The 14,844-nt window shown below is 34.1% G+C and overlaps 1 protein-coding gene across 2 annotated transcripts; it reads left to right on the top strand.

Annotated features, from left to right (window-relative positions):
• The first annotated feature begins 1,120 nt into the window (after positions 1 to 1,120).
• Positions 1,121 to 11,954, top strand: LOC136801268 (uncharacterized). 2 transcript variants are annotated; one of them, XM_067057896.1, is made up of 16 exons: positions 1,121 to 2,610; positions 3,818 to 3,948; positions 4,223 to 4,297; positions 4,480 to 4,561; positions 4,726 to 4,815; positions 4,999 to 5,130; positions 5,588 to 5,751; positions 5,876 to 6,036; positions 8,496 to 8,667; positions 8,926 to 9,040; positions 9,694 to 9,846; positions 9,974 to 10,139; positions 10,344 to 10,410; positions 10,869 to 10,940; positions 11,143 to 11,241; positions 11,674 to 11,954. In XM_067057896.1, the coding sequence occupies exons 2-16, from the start codon at positions 3,838 to 3,840 to the stop codon at positions 11,761 to 11,763; spliced, it is 1,749 nt and encodes a 582-aa protein (XP_066913997.1). In that variant the 5' UTR covers positions 1,121 to 2,610; positions 3,818 to 3,837; the 3' UTR covers positions 11,764 to 11,954. The 2 variants fall into 2 exon arrangements, with proteins under 2 accessions (XP_066913997.1, XP_066913998.1); XM_067057897.1 differs by lacking the exon at positions 1,121 to 2,610 and adding an exon at positions 3,537 to 3,672.
• Positions 11,955 to 14,844: the final 2,890 nt, after the last annotated feature.

The raw sequence follows: 14,844 nt of genomic DNA on the forward strand, positions 1-14,844 counted from the left end.
ACCAATAAAATAAAAGATTAAATTTTTTCTTGCTAAAAACAACAAATTATTGCCAAAATCATTTTTGAAATAGGGTTCAAATAAGACCAAACCAGCTATGACTTATATTTCTTGATATATCTTCCAATTTCCACTGGCCCCTGCCCAGTGCGAATCAGTATGGATCAACGAAGGATCGATACTCAAGACTTTTTAATGGCTGAATCTTCCATCGATCTCCTATCGGAATCGTTAAGTAATCCATCGATCACATATCGATCCGTCATCGAGCCGTTCTGATGATCGATCCTATCGAGCGCGTTATAAGTTTGGTGCGTCTGCAGGGTCCTGCAAGGGGTAACTTTCATAACTTCCAAGGAGTAGACACTTGTCTTTAAGTTAAGATTGTTGGCTAGAATAAGGAGGATGCAAGCTAGCTTACCACTGTCTGTTTTATTGCACCATGCGTCAATTAAATGTTACTACTTTTTTTTCATTCTCAACACTTTTCATATAAAGCGAGGAGGGTAGTCCTATCTACATTCAATTAAAAATTACAAACCAGAAAGATCTGCTGTTTGGAGTTGATAAAAGTTACCCATTGCTTATGAAAGTAAACCCGATTAATTATTATTAGTATAATTAATTAAACCGAGAAATAAATATTTTTGTAGGTTTCAATCATCGGAGGCTTTAAAAGTTACCCTACACTTATTTTATCCTAATGATGATACCATGTTGATTTAAATCAAAAACTACAGTATTAAAAACAATAAAACATGGATGCGTAATTAGTGTATGTATACATATGAAATTTTTTCTTGTTATGCATAATTAGTAAAAGTGTTTCTAAAATCTTTCTTGTCATTGTTTTGATGCCAGAGTTTTTTATTATGCGGCTGTTCATCAAGTGTTTGCCAGCTCATCAAAAAAAGAGTAAAAACGAATACCGTGAGATTGGGTAACTTGCATCAGTGGAGGCTAACATGCATAGCCCTCAAATGAATGACCTGTCTGGTCATTAAAATAAACTATATTCAGCTCCGCTCACAGCTCTACTCTACCATTTCTGTTTTGATTTAACTTTGTATTTTAATGACCAGACAGGTCATTCATTTGAGAGCTATGCATGTTAGCCTCCACTGATGCAAGTTACTCACTCTCATGGTAAAGAACAAAAGAACAACAATTAACGAATAAAGAACAACAATTTCACCCGTCTGCAACCCAACCAGGACAGAGTGAACCACCCCTACATATTCATTCCTCTGCAAACGCTTGATGAACTATGTCTTATACAACATAACATCGTGTTCTGCAAAAGATATATAACTGTAGTCTGCTTGAGTTTATAATCATTTAATTTATAGTAAAAGGCTGAAAGGTCCATTATTTAGTTTCAAATAGTCTGAAATCTCTGTGACAATTGGCCAAGCCGCTAAGCAATGTCAATTTAATAACGTACCTGTCCCAGTTTAGAAGTTGGCCAATTATTTATTTTGATCATGTGATCGATGTATAATATTCTAGTGACTATGCACTAAGTAAGTAAGTCTACAACCATCACATCACAATTTCAAAATTATGATGTAATTGAGGCAAATAAACCAATCAGGTGCTCATAAAAGCGTTTGATTGTTAGGCGAACTTTTGGATTGTAAGGCAGTTCTACGGTATCTACCTGCCCAAAGGTATGAGAGGTGCCACCTTTTTCTCTGTGGATTGCTCCACTTACCCTTGATCCTTCTCTTAATTGCTGAGCATTAGAGATACCATTTTGTAGTAGTAAGTTAAGTCTTTGGTATAACCTTGCCAAAAATGCTCTACCTTTGCACAACAGTCTGGTCAGCTAATTTCCCGATCAAAGAGGTAACACTAAATTAATTTGAGGTTTCATCTTTCCTGTCTCTTCACAGTGATCTTGCTGTGATTTGAGAGGACAAGGTTTTTTTTTAGTCACACAAAGTCACAAAATGGTATCCTGATTAGGAAAAAGTCTATAATATGTAAAATGATCCTGCAGTGTCCTGCATCAATGCCTCAAAAACAACTACCAGAAGGATAAAACAAAACCCTGTCACAGATTTTTTTGTTTACTATTGGCTCAATTTTGCTGCTTGTACTCCTGGCAAGTAAGTAGTTGAAAACAAAACAAAACAACAAGATCACGAGTTGAAGAGTACCAATAAAATAAAAGATTAAATTTTTTCTTGCCAAAAACAACAAATTATTGCCAAAATCATTTTTGAAATAGGGTTCAAATAAGACCAAACCAGCTATGACTTATATTTCTTGATATATCTTCCAATTTCCACTGGCCCCCTGCCCAGTGCGAATCAGTAATTTTAAATTATTTACTTTTCTGCTGATTCAGCATCTCTCTGTTAAAAAAATGATGTTTTCGCTTGTATATATATTTTTAAGATGATATGATTTGATGTTTTCTGTTTTTCAGGTCTATACATACATTTAAAAATTTCCTAAACAAGAAAATAACCCTTTCGAACACGAAAGGTATGAAATGGAGATACAGTACAGCAAAAAAAAGTTTTAAAATGTATATCAACGAAATGAAATATTGAGAAGGGAGGAAATAAGCATCTATCAAGGGACAAACTGTCTTGATTCAAGGTGAATATTGAAATGTTACTGGTTGATAAATCTAGGGAAAATGGCTCAAGCAATGAGGGCCATAAACGCCAATGGGAGAAGGAGAGTCATCAAAGACTAAAGTTGTCAGTCAATTGGACGCAGATTGATGTGTGCTAAAATTATGTATTACCTTTTTGGATTTTAAAGACTTTTAAGTGACATGTTTTGGATGAACATTTAAAGTATAAATTATTTATTATTTCTATAGTAATTTTTTATGCTTGGATGCTATAAATACCATTTATCAGAGAATTTAAAACTTACCTAGCTCCTTGGTACATTGGTGAGCTCCAAGGCGTAATACAACATTGTACAATTAACATGAAAAAGAGAAAATAAACAACGAGGAGAGATTTTAAGCAACTTCATTTACACACTAGACCAGAAACTTTTCTACATGATGGATATGTGCTTACCAATCTATTTTTTCATCAATATATTCGGTTGAACTTATCAGAACATTAAAATTTTGTACATTACCTGAAAAGACAAGAATGCATGATTTTTAAATATCTAATGATAAATTTGACTAAGGAACACGTTTTCTTCATCCCTGAACAGGTTTCTTTATCTTTTTCCTAATTATTTTGTATAATGCAATTAATTGAGTTTAAAGCCATGCCTCACTTTGTTCCATGTATCATTTATTTAATGAATGAATGCACTTGACAGTGTTCCAAACATGACTCCTCCACGATAATCTCTGACTCCATGAAGTTCGAGAGACAACAGATTTGAATTTTATGCTCGTTAGCTAATCAAAAGTAAATTTTTTCAGAACGTTAATTAACCTAGACTGAGGTAATTTCTTTAAATCCTACTTTTTTTTATTAAAAGTATTCAACTGAATTCAACTATTAAAATGATTTAAATACTTTCATGATTTAAATACTTTTAAATTCCCATAAGATTTTGTTAACCAAAAAAAATCAAAAGAACAGAAATAATTTCTTATCTGCAATATTTCAAATTGTTGTGTAGTAGTCCTTTGAGACTAGCCAGAAATCTGAGTATTCCAGAACTACAAAGAATTAACTAAAGGTATAAATATACAATTACTGTATTTGCGAGGTTAAATTTTCTAGAATTGATTGGCATAAACTTTCTAATGTTGGTTTGTCAAGAGTAGAATCTTTGTTCAAAACTACTATAAAAGGGTAGATCTTCGTTATATTATTCTATCTAGATAGCATTTAACCAAACGACATGGAAACCAACACCCTCAATGAAACCACGCCCAACCAAGCTCCTGAACAGAACAGTGTAAAAATATATAAAAAACGGGTTGGAAGAAATGGTTCAGGCTGGAAAAAGAATGTAAGAAAAAATTAATTCTCTTAACTCTCCCTTTAAAATAAGAAGAATAACAAATTTTGAGTAGATTTTTAGGAGTTTTGGATTAAGATGGTAATACAATAATTATCAAGGAACAACTACTTTTCAGTGGAGTCAACTCCAAACGAAATTTTCTTCCTAAGTCCTGGATGACAGCAAAGTTTCCCTTTTTAGTTTTAGAGAATCTAACATATATATATATTAAACTCTTCAAATTTGTTTTACATCCCGGATGGGTTTTTCTATTATTCTTCAGAAAACCAAATACATAGCAGATGCCAATCTAAGAAGAGCCAAAGAAATCTCGAAAGTCAACACTTTGTCCAAAAATGTACGTATTTCATGCCAATCTTGAATAGATTTACTGCGATTTCGTCACAATATTTGTCAATAATGCCGGCTGACAACTTGATGGCCTCGCAGGATTTAAATGACTACTGATGACTAACATTTTTGAAAAGTATAAAAAACAAAATATACATCATTCTTATTTGATTAAATATTATTTTTAAGGTCAAGGAAAGTGGAGTTTTAACGAAGATGCCGTTATGTTTCTTCTCCTACACAACGCATGACAGGAAAATCACAGCCGAATGTAATTTTTGCCTTTTATTTATTATTTAACTTTCCTGCAAATTACTTATATTTACTGATTCAAATTTCCCGCGAGTTAATTTTGTTTTAATTTCAAACTTATTTCACTTACTTTTCAAACAGTTATTTCAGTATCACTTTTAAAATTAAAATTGTTTATTCTAGGCTCAGTCAAAGGACTTGAAGCTTTTATAAACGATCCAGTCGTAATTGAAAAATTCAAAAAGGCTGTTTTGGCTATTCAAATCGACGAAGGTCAGTACTTTTGTAAGGGGAGGGCTTCTTGAAGTTTCAGATTTCTCTCTTTTAAGGTTCGATAAGTTTGTTAGCACGAAACTGGTACTAAAGCGTTGTGTTTATTTAAAATAATTGAGCACATAAGATTTTTTCAGTTTCTAAATATTGTAAATTAATAAAAAAACTTATTTTCTCTGTTAGACAACCTAAGTGTTGAAGAAGAAGACTGTGAAAAAGAAGGGGTTGATTTCTTCGACTTCCCTTTGAGCTTTCCAAGTCAAAATGCCATAAAGAAGAGGAAGCTTGTCAACGACTTGGTCAAGTTTGATAGTGGTAAATTTTGTGCAATATGCAAAATGGCCTGAACAACCCCCATTAAATTTCAATCCTATATTTATCTTTTCAACCTAGACTATACAAAGGCTGTACACTAACCTTTTCATTTCAAAATATTAATTTCTTTTATTTGATAATAAAATATATTTATGAATCAAAAGGGTATGAAACGGTAAGTTGTTGCCCTCGTGGTCCTCCTAAACTTAAAGTCTCAAACCTATCTTTTTTAGAAAATCTCTTATTCCTAAAAATTGGAAATATAGCCTTATTGTTGAAATTTTCACTTTCACCTACCTGTGTCAATAGGTGTCAAAAAGTCACTTCTATCAAATTTAATTTGTCATCAATGCTTATAAATTAGTATTAAAAATTCCTTAAGGTAATGAGTTCAAAGTTCAAAATTTGAAAAAAACTACCCATGAAATTCTTTTTTGTTATTTCGTCTTTTAAATAGGTTGTTCCTCTAAGCGGATGAAATGGTCTGATGACATTAAACCATCTTGGTGGCCCTTGGATGTTGATTTCATATCACCTGACACCAAAGACAACAGACCAACAGTTCAAACCCTGGATAAGATTTTGCATGCATTTCATGATGACCAGGTTGAAAATAAAATGGTATATGATTATATCTAATTTAGTTTCCAACATACTATATTCTAACATTAAGATATCCTGAAAGTAAATCTATTTGTGTAATTTGTGTATATGAAACAAAATAGAAATTTAACTCTTCTCAAAGGACTTGATGAGTGAGGAGGATATGCCGAATGCCTCAACAATCGAATCGCTAACTGACTGGAGTAAGTTACAATTAAAAACATGGCGCATATTGATGGATTGGTTGAGAAATCGATGGCAGGAGCCAGTCCTCTGCCTTGCTACACAAAAGATTTCTTTAAGGTAAGAAAGCTCTTGTTAAGGTTTATCGGCAGCTTTGAATCTGCTGATTTCATCACAAAATTGAAACTGAACTGAATTGTTTCTGAACTGTTTAAAAAATTGTTGTTTGATCTAGTGGCTTCATAAAACTTTACTTTTTTTTAATTTACAGTAATATATTTCTCAGGTCTATCGACCTCTATGAAATAATCATGCTTAACATTTTACAATTTTACAGTTGTAGGCGCACGGTGGGCCTCTTAACCAGTCGTCTTTAAAATTTCATTTTCAGTAACAGGTTTGTTATAGATCTTCTTAAAGTAGAGTTTTGTCCGAGGACTTCCTCTAACCTTATATATCCAGTTGCCATCCTTTTGTAATTCTGTTTTCTCCTTTGCCTTCCTATGCCACTCTTTGATGGTTTCGCGTTCTTTCTTCGAAAAATCGTCGGATACTCTAAATTCGTCTTTCTCTAATTTGTGGACTGATGCCAGAATATGACGTTTCTCTTCTTCGTTCTTTAGCACGACTTTCAAGGGTCGCCATCTTTTTGTTTTGAACATTTCGTCCTTCCGAGCTCCTATTCTTTCTGCGCTGACGATGTTTACCTTTAATCCCATTTGGTTTTGTACAACTTCTTCAACATAATCCTTATCACCTACACGTTGTTCTTCTAGGTCTTCATCTTTGTTCTCTCCGAGGTTGTGAACAATGATATTGTACTTTGTTAAGTTTAACCATCGTTCTTCTTCTTTCTCTTCTTTGATGAAATTCTTGATCTTTACCTCTTGTTTCTTTAGCTCATCTTTAGTAATGCTAGCGTATGTCTGTTGTTGCTTTGATTCTATATCGTGGTCTTTTTTCTTTAGCTCATCTTTAGCGATGCTAGCGTATGTCTGCTGTTGTTTGGATCCTTTAACGACATCATCTTTGTTTACAAGATCGTCGATCTTCTTCTCCAGTCTATCCAGTCTAGCGAAAACACATTGCTCATCTTGATCTTTCTCTTTACCTCCAGTATTTGTTGCCTTGTTATTGGTCGTTCTTTGTTTACTTGTTTTGAACTTCTCTAATAATATTGGCGTGACTGTGATGCATTTCGCACATTCGAATCTCCTTGCTTTGTACTGAAGGCAAATCTGTACTTGGTAGGCTGGAAGCTCCGAACAGGCATAATGAACAAATCTTTGACACTTCCTACACTGCAAGACATCGTTATCCCGTATTATTTCATTTATAAAGCATTCATTTGGGGTGCAGGATCCATATTTTGATGAAATTTCCGTGTTAAGATTTTCAGAAGTTTTCGCCATTTTGTTGCATTGTCAAGAGCACAACCGCACAGATTTTATTTGACCGATAAAAAAATAAAGATAAAAAAGATAAAAAAATTCACTCCATTAAGAATTAGTGAATAAGGAGAAAATAAATGTTCAATTTAATGTAAAGTGCATACACCATGGACTACCATCAATTGGTCAGTTAAAAGTTGAAAATGGCTAGTGAACAAGTTGAGCTGGTTTTATCCACACCGAGTTTATTGCGAAATGTGAACCTCGACAGAAGGAGTTGCGAATTCAATCAAAGACCTCACTACTGTATCAACAAATGTAACATTCACTTGAAAAGACTGGAACAATTTCTAATTGGCTTCAAAAATGAAGTTTACAAACAAGAAATCAATCTCAAAGAAGAACTAGCCGCAAGCGTGCAGAGCTTCAACGAAAGCGACAATGTCAATCATCAGATTCGCCTGGAACCCATTACCAGTGGTGCGGAATTGGAGGTATTCACTGACGAATCTCATTCACTTTTCTCGAGTGAAGAAGGTGACAGATCAATCCTGTCAACGGAAATCAGTATGGACAATGCGCATTCACAGATACCTCAACAACAAATCGCCATATTACAGAATGTCAAAGCACTGTTGAACCGTTTAGATGAGCAATGTGTGAAAACTAAAGAACAATTACTGAAGGAGCGAGAACGCACTGGCAACCTTCAAGCTCAGATTGATGCGCATGCGTACAGGAGAATTCATGCTCTACCAATGGCTGTGCAAAGAGAACATGAGAAGTGTGCTTATAATATTCAAGAATTGAAATGGCATTGTGCATACGAAGGTCGAAGAATGTCAAGCGTCAAAGAGAAATATCGTATCGCCCAGAAAACCAACGAAAGAATATTGGAGGAAATCAATTTTGTAAAGGAAAGCAGCCCTTTGATATCTGAGAAACAGCGAGAAGAAAAAGAATCGATGAAAGTGATCCAACAAAAACAGAACACAGCAGACATCGAACTCAAAGAGGCTAGAAATAACTTAGATATGATCGAGCGACGTTTCGAACAAACAAAACGCCAAGCGGATCAAGAAGAGAAATATCTGGCTCAACGATTGCTGGCACTGGCTAATGAGCAGATGACAGATTTACTAGAGCAACAATTTTCATACCTTTAAATTTATGCATTGCATATTACAGGAACAGAAGTATTGTGGCTGATAAAGGTTTTTCCGGAAGAGAGCCCGTCTTTCACCCGGATCTTGCAAAGTGTTTGTCTTGGTTAATGTTCGGAACTGTTGACAGAGAAGAACTTGTTATTAGAATCGCTATTATCGCATCTGTCTATTGCTTGAAGAACTTTTCTGAACGTGTGAGTTTTCAAATTCCTTATATTTCTGTAAATCACATTCCCTGTATTCCATTTTTCTACCGGATTATTGACCGGGACTGCTCTGACCGGGTCACTGATACAGGGGTGTATTTAAACAATCATTCTTCATCTTTTATTTTATTTATTTCGTAGTGTATAATGTGGAAAGATGATCGGTTAAAGAATGATAAGAAATATTCGATCTTTTTTCGATCGTTTTTTATTTTAATGATGATTGACTGTATTTGTTTTATCCAGATGACACAAGGTAACTCAGATCATAGTGCGTCACACTATAAAAGATTGTTTAAAAGCGATTCAATGGCGTCACTACAGCAGAAGCTCGTTGATGATTCATTGGCTCATAAATTAGGTGAGATAAATTCAAATAGAATTTTCACTCAAATGTTATTGGACTACTCCTCTCGATGATTTTGTTTCTAAGATAAGATCCCTAATATAAGTGCAACGTTTATTTCGTTTCATGACAGAAAAGAAGACGCTTTACTGACGTTAATTCATAGAGCCTATTCGAAAATCCGGGTGTTTTGCATTACTTTTAAAAGCATTTGATAAAAATCATTAACGATTAGATCCAAATGAAAATGGACGGGTTATTCATTAGCACATTATTTATAACATTGCAGGACAAGACAAGACAAGACAAGACAAGACAAGACAAGACAAGACAAGACAAGACAAGACAAGACAAGACAAGACAAGACAAGACAAGACAAGACAAGACAAAAACATAACACGACATGACATGACATGAGAATACCTACCATTAGCTTACACAGCATTTTTTAAACAAAAAACAACTTTCCCCTCTCTCCCTTCACAAAACTTGAGAACATTCTAATGTTACAAGATGGATTCTAATGTTAATTATGTCAGAACAAAAGGCGTGCTTTTGATATCATAAAAAAATAATATCTTTCAATATCACTTTACCCTCAAGTTGAAAATTGTGCTCGGCTGTGCCATTATTACACATATTTGTAAAATGGTCTTCTTATTTTATAGATATATTTCAAGTTTGTGCTGTTGGTTACTTCATTGGATTGAGCGTGAACCTCTGTCTTGATGGGGAAGTGGTATCACACTTCACCAGCAACAGCCAAGGGATAAATATTCTAATCCAAGGGGACGAGATATTTGCCTTGTCCCTTACTCAAGGTAAAAGTCCTATTTTTTATATTGTTTACATTGCTTTCAGATAAGCTTTTTTTCGAATCGAAATTTTTTCAGTATATGTATGGTATAACCTGATTATTGACTCTTGAACTTATTTTCTGAACTCCAGATACCTTGCCAATGGATTGTAATCGACACAATCCATTCTGCTGCTCCGAAAGCGATGGAGACGAAACATTTTCTTGCCCTAATTGCCTCCTTGACTACCATTCGGTCTGTGCCGATAGGTTTTCCGACTGTGGTTGTGTACAAGAAGGAAAAGAATTAAAATACCGGTAAGTCTAAGTGGTCGATTTTACCATATTTCTCTACTATTTGATAAAAGTTTTCAGTAGTCATTTTTAGCAGTTTATTGCTAGGAGCTTGAGATAAAAATTCTGTGTAATGGCTCCTGCCATCGATTTCTCAACCAATCCATCAATATGCGCCATGTTTTCAATTGTAACTTACACCAATGTTTTATTTTGATTTCCTTTCAGAGTAAGAACTGCCATAAAAGAAAAGGCGCTCCAACTAACGTGGAAAAAATTTCTTCCAGACGTAAAGGTATACTGACAAAGTTTTTGAATTTTTGTTTGTATACATTTTGGGTTATGGGCGGCTCTGATAATCTTAATCTTCTTTGATTTATTAACTTTGCCAAATAGTGAGAGAAAGAAAGTAAACTGTTTTTTACAGTGTATATTCTTTGCTCGAATTTTGTAACAAAAAATCGATCATCCGATACATTTTTTGAGCCTTTTTAACATTCTGGTCTGTAAGATATCAACCAAACAGTTGGCCGACCTGAAAATTAGCAAATCATCTTCATTTGTCAGTGTTTATCACTGACCATAATTTCAAGTTCATAGCACCACTTAATCCTGAGATACGAGTCAATTAGATGCTTTGCATATTAAAAATTGGAAGATGCTCGAAATGTTAAATAACTTGTCCATCGAGGCAAGTAACAAAAGATTCTTTTACAGCAAAATAATTATATTCTTTCTGATCATTTTATTCAGAAATTGATAAAGGAGAAACTTGATTACCGTCGGCTGAAGGATAGAGTCTTTGCCAAATTGCCTGATCACTGTGTAAGTAAAGCATATTAAAGACCCCTCGAATGTTTTTATATACTGTTTATTTCTTATTTATTGGAATTTGAGTAGTTCTTGCTTGAAAAAACAGCTTTTTTCAGTTAGACCATGACTTTTACATGAAACTTGGATTGACCGAACTAAAACATTGATGATATTTGATATTAATGTATGGTCATTTCTCTTTTTATCTTTTTAGAAAAACATGGTCATTCGAAATCTACTCCAATTAAAGAAGGATGATGAAAGAGTAAGGGAGCTTATCAAAGATGGTCAGGAAGAGCTTGTGTTACCTGAGGTAATATATGCTTGGTATTGATTGTGTTGGAGTGAAATACTCTTTTCTGCTTGATTGTAGAGGGAAGGTTTTTCATTACATAAGTTTTTCCATAACCCTCGATCCAAGGGCCAACATCAACAATGTTTATTTATATTTTTGCTTCTTTTATTGAACTTTTATCAAAGTTAATTAAAAAAGGCAATTTAATTGACATTGGAGGCGTTATATTAAGCTTTACCCTGTATTTATTGAAAAGTTTTGTTTTTCAAAATGTTTCAGATGTCTTAAAAACCTTTTTCATCTAAAGGGATGATCAGATACAATCAAAGTCATAATAATAATTTTCAGTTTTAGCTTCAAACGATAACAATTCAACCTACTTTCTGGTTCAAAATAAAATCATTGACGTAGATAAATGATTTTACATTTAGAAATTAATCTTTCTTTTAGATAATACTGCTCCTGGTCAAGAAGACTTTATTCAAAGCCTACAAGATAGACGTTTCGAAACTAATGCTTCAACGGGTCCTGTTCAAATAGTTTTATTTTGATCTAGTAATTTAACCGTATTTTTACTAAATTTACACTTCTAGAACAGCCTTATTCCTATCCACAGGTAGATTTTGTAGTATTCTTGATCCCCAGCTACTGTATTGTCCATCCGAGCGTATTATCACTTGCTTTTGTTTTATTTATATTTCTATTTATACGAAAGATAAAAATATAATAAAGATACGTTTTCCCGTTAATTCTGCTGAATGTAGTTTAATCGGATTAAATTTCACCTGGATTTTAATTAGCTAGGTAGCCTGAACCATTTTTTTCCAAGGGTCCTAATTAGTTTTTCTGTCAAAAATTCAATTTTAAATATTTGGCAGGGATTAAATTTTGGATAAATTAAAGTCTATTTCAAATTGGCTGTCAGTAAAAAATATTGCAAAGAATTTATCACTGATTGACTCTGAAAAACACTAAACAACCACGAAAAACAGCTTTTTTTACACTCAACTAGCTGAAGACTTTTTGTCACATTTTTTTGATTGAATAATCATTTTTTAATTTTTTTTTCACCGCAATGACGTTCTTAAATTCAAGAATCACCCCTGTAAAATGGTGATTATATCACAATTCTAACAGGACCTTTTTGTTTTTCTTTTTCATTTTTCATCTTCAATTTCAAAAAAAATTTTATTGATCATACAAGATCATATGCCACTCACGATTATCTTTTCAATGCGCATAGAATTGCTATGTAGCTCAAAGTATATCTAAAGTTATGAGACTTTCAAAATTTACTGACAGCTAAATTTGAAATGATTTTTTAATTTCATTGTCAATCCGAATATAAAGTAACAGCACCCATCCGAAGATACTGTATCATCGAAATTCATTCACATCTATCTTATTTTATTAATCGGTTTTAAAAAGCCATTATTGAAAGAAAGTTAGAGCTGCAAATTTGCCATGGGCTTAGTATGAAGTTCTAAAATGTCAGACCACGGAGGTCCTTTTCTAAAATTCGACTTCAAGACGATATCCTTTATGCTGATTTGTATTTGATCAAACATTATCTGAGGTTGCTCGAAACTTTTTTTGTCATGGGCTTAGCATGAAATTCCGAAATCTAAGCCCACGCTTCTAAAATTCGACTTCAAGACGATATCCTTTATGCTGAATCGTATTTGATCAAACATTTTCTGAGGTTGCTCAAAACTTTTTTGCCATGGGCTTAGCATGAAATTCCGAAATCTAAGCCCACGCTTCTAAAATTCGACTTCAAGACGATATCCTTTATGCTGAATCGTATTTGATCAAACATTATCTGAGGTTGCTCGAAACTTTTTTTGTCATGGGCTTAGCATGAAAATCCGAAATCTAAGCCCACGCTTCTAAAATTCGACTTCAAGACGATATCCTTTATGCTGAATCGTATTTGATCAAACATTATCTGAGGTTGCTCGAAACATTTTTTGTCATGGGCTTAGCATGAAATTCCGAAATCTAAGCCCACGCTTCTAAAATTCGACTTCAAGACGATATCCTTTATGCTGAATCGTATTTGATCAAACATTATCTGAGGTTGCTCGAAACATTTTTTGTCATGGGCTTAGCATGAAATTTCGAAATCTAAGCCCACGCTTCTAAAATTCGACTTCAAGATTTTATGCTGATTGTCTTTGATGATCAAACATTCTATGACTGCGAAAATTAATATGAAATGCCGAGATCTAAGCCCACGTTTCTAAAATTATCAAATTTTAACAAATCTGTCGTCGACTGTTTTAAATCGACCAATTTAGTTTACAATACAAATTGATGTCGATGTCGCAAATCCTCAAACTTTAATCTCCAAAAGATTTTCATCCCAAAAAAAAACCAAGGCACTTAAGTTTTTTAGGGGCTCTGCCTGGCTCTGCTGACCCCTTATTTATCCATTAAAACTTTGGCATAATATATAATTTCTTATAAGCTAACTATTCCTTGATCTGAAAATTGAGCATCGCAAAGTAACGATTTAGTAAAGAAGAAAACACGTATCCAATGCTTGATTCTCACTCTTTGATGATTTTGATGGTCGCGAGAATTGGCTACACCATCCTTTATAAAAAAGCGTCGTAGCGGCGAGATTGGATAACGAAGACCTTTGCGAAGGATTATTTGTGGCGTTTTTTTCGTGAATCGATGATCTAAAATTTTCGCGTGGACAAATTTTGCGAATCGCCCTCTTTTTTATCTAATTTCTTTCATTTTCCTAGGGGTTTCAATTCAACGTCTTTTTAAAATTCATAACATACTTTTTGTAATTCAATTCTTAATTACGTTTGAGGAGTCCAATCGTAGATTTACATTCTTCTTTCATATAGACCAAAAGACCCGGCCAGTTAATGAAGTAGGTGGCCAGCAAAATACCGGCGAATAAGACCGATGGAGCTCTGACCATACTCTAAGGTCCCGAATAAACGTCCCCCGGACCCCCACCCCCCGTTTATCAATTTTAAGAATATTTTCAGCTGTCAAAGAGAAGGTCCCTTATTTAGTTCTAAATAGGCTGATGTTAGCCTATATTTACCTTATTTTTGGGTTTTCGGAAGTACAATTTCCAACCCCTGGCAATTAGCTTCACCGTTTATTATATTTTGAAAAGATTTCGGAACCCTCCATTTATTCAGACCCCCCCCGTTTATTCGGGACCTTAGAGTAGTCAGAAAATCGGTTATATGGGGGCATTCAAAAAGTACGTTCGTCCATTTTCACCTATTTTTAGACCCCCTGCCCCCTCTGTTCATTGGCGTTCGTTTCGAAGCCAACGCTCGCCAACGTTCGTTTTCGTTTACCCCCCCCCTCGGTACCTTCGTTTTCAAAGTTAGATTTCTGACCATTACCTAACTCAAGATAATTCACGCAGAAGATGCTATATATGGTCAATTTTAGACCAAAATGTGGCGAAAAGTGGAACTTGCGCATTAAAAAAATATCTCGAGTTAGGTAAGGAAATCGGCTATAACCGTTTAAAAGTCTTCTATATAGTTTTTCGAGAGCTTTCGAATGGTATACTTGATGTCTAAAAATGAGTTTGAAATTTCAAAAAATTTCGCCCTTAGGATTTTGCCTGGGGAAAAT

This window comes from Clytia hemisphaerica, unplaced genomic scaffold, assembly GCF_902728285.1.
Source record: "Clytia hemisphaerica strain Z4C2 unplaced genomic scaffold, Clytia hemisphaerica genome assembly, whole genome shotgun sequence".
Lineage (NCBI taxonomy): Eukaryota > Metazoa > Cnidaria > Hydrozoa > Leptothecata > Clytiidae > Clytia > Clytia hemisphaerica.

Excerpts from the sequence above, each read along its gene's own strand:
- LOC136801268 (XM_067057896.1), top strand. The coding sequence starts at position 3,838 with ATGGAAACCAACACCCTCAATGAAACCACGCCCAACCAAGCTCCTGAA. Across the intron at positions 4,562-4,725 it reads CAGGAAAATCACAGCCGAAT|GCTCAGTCAAAGGACTTGAA; the intron begins GTAATTTTTGCC and ends TGTTTATTCTAG. Across the intron at positions 11,242-11,673 it reads AAGAGCTTGTGTTACCTGAG|ATAATACTGCTCCTGGTCAA; the intron begins GTAATATATGCT and ends TCTTTCTTTTAG.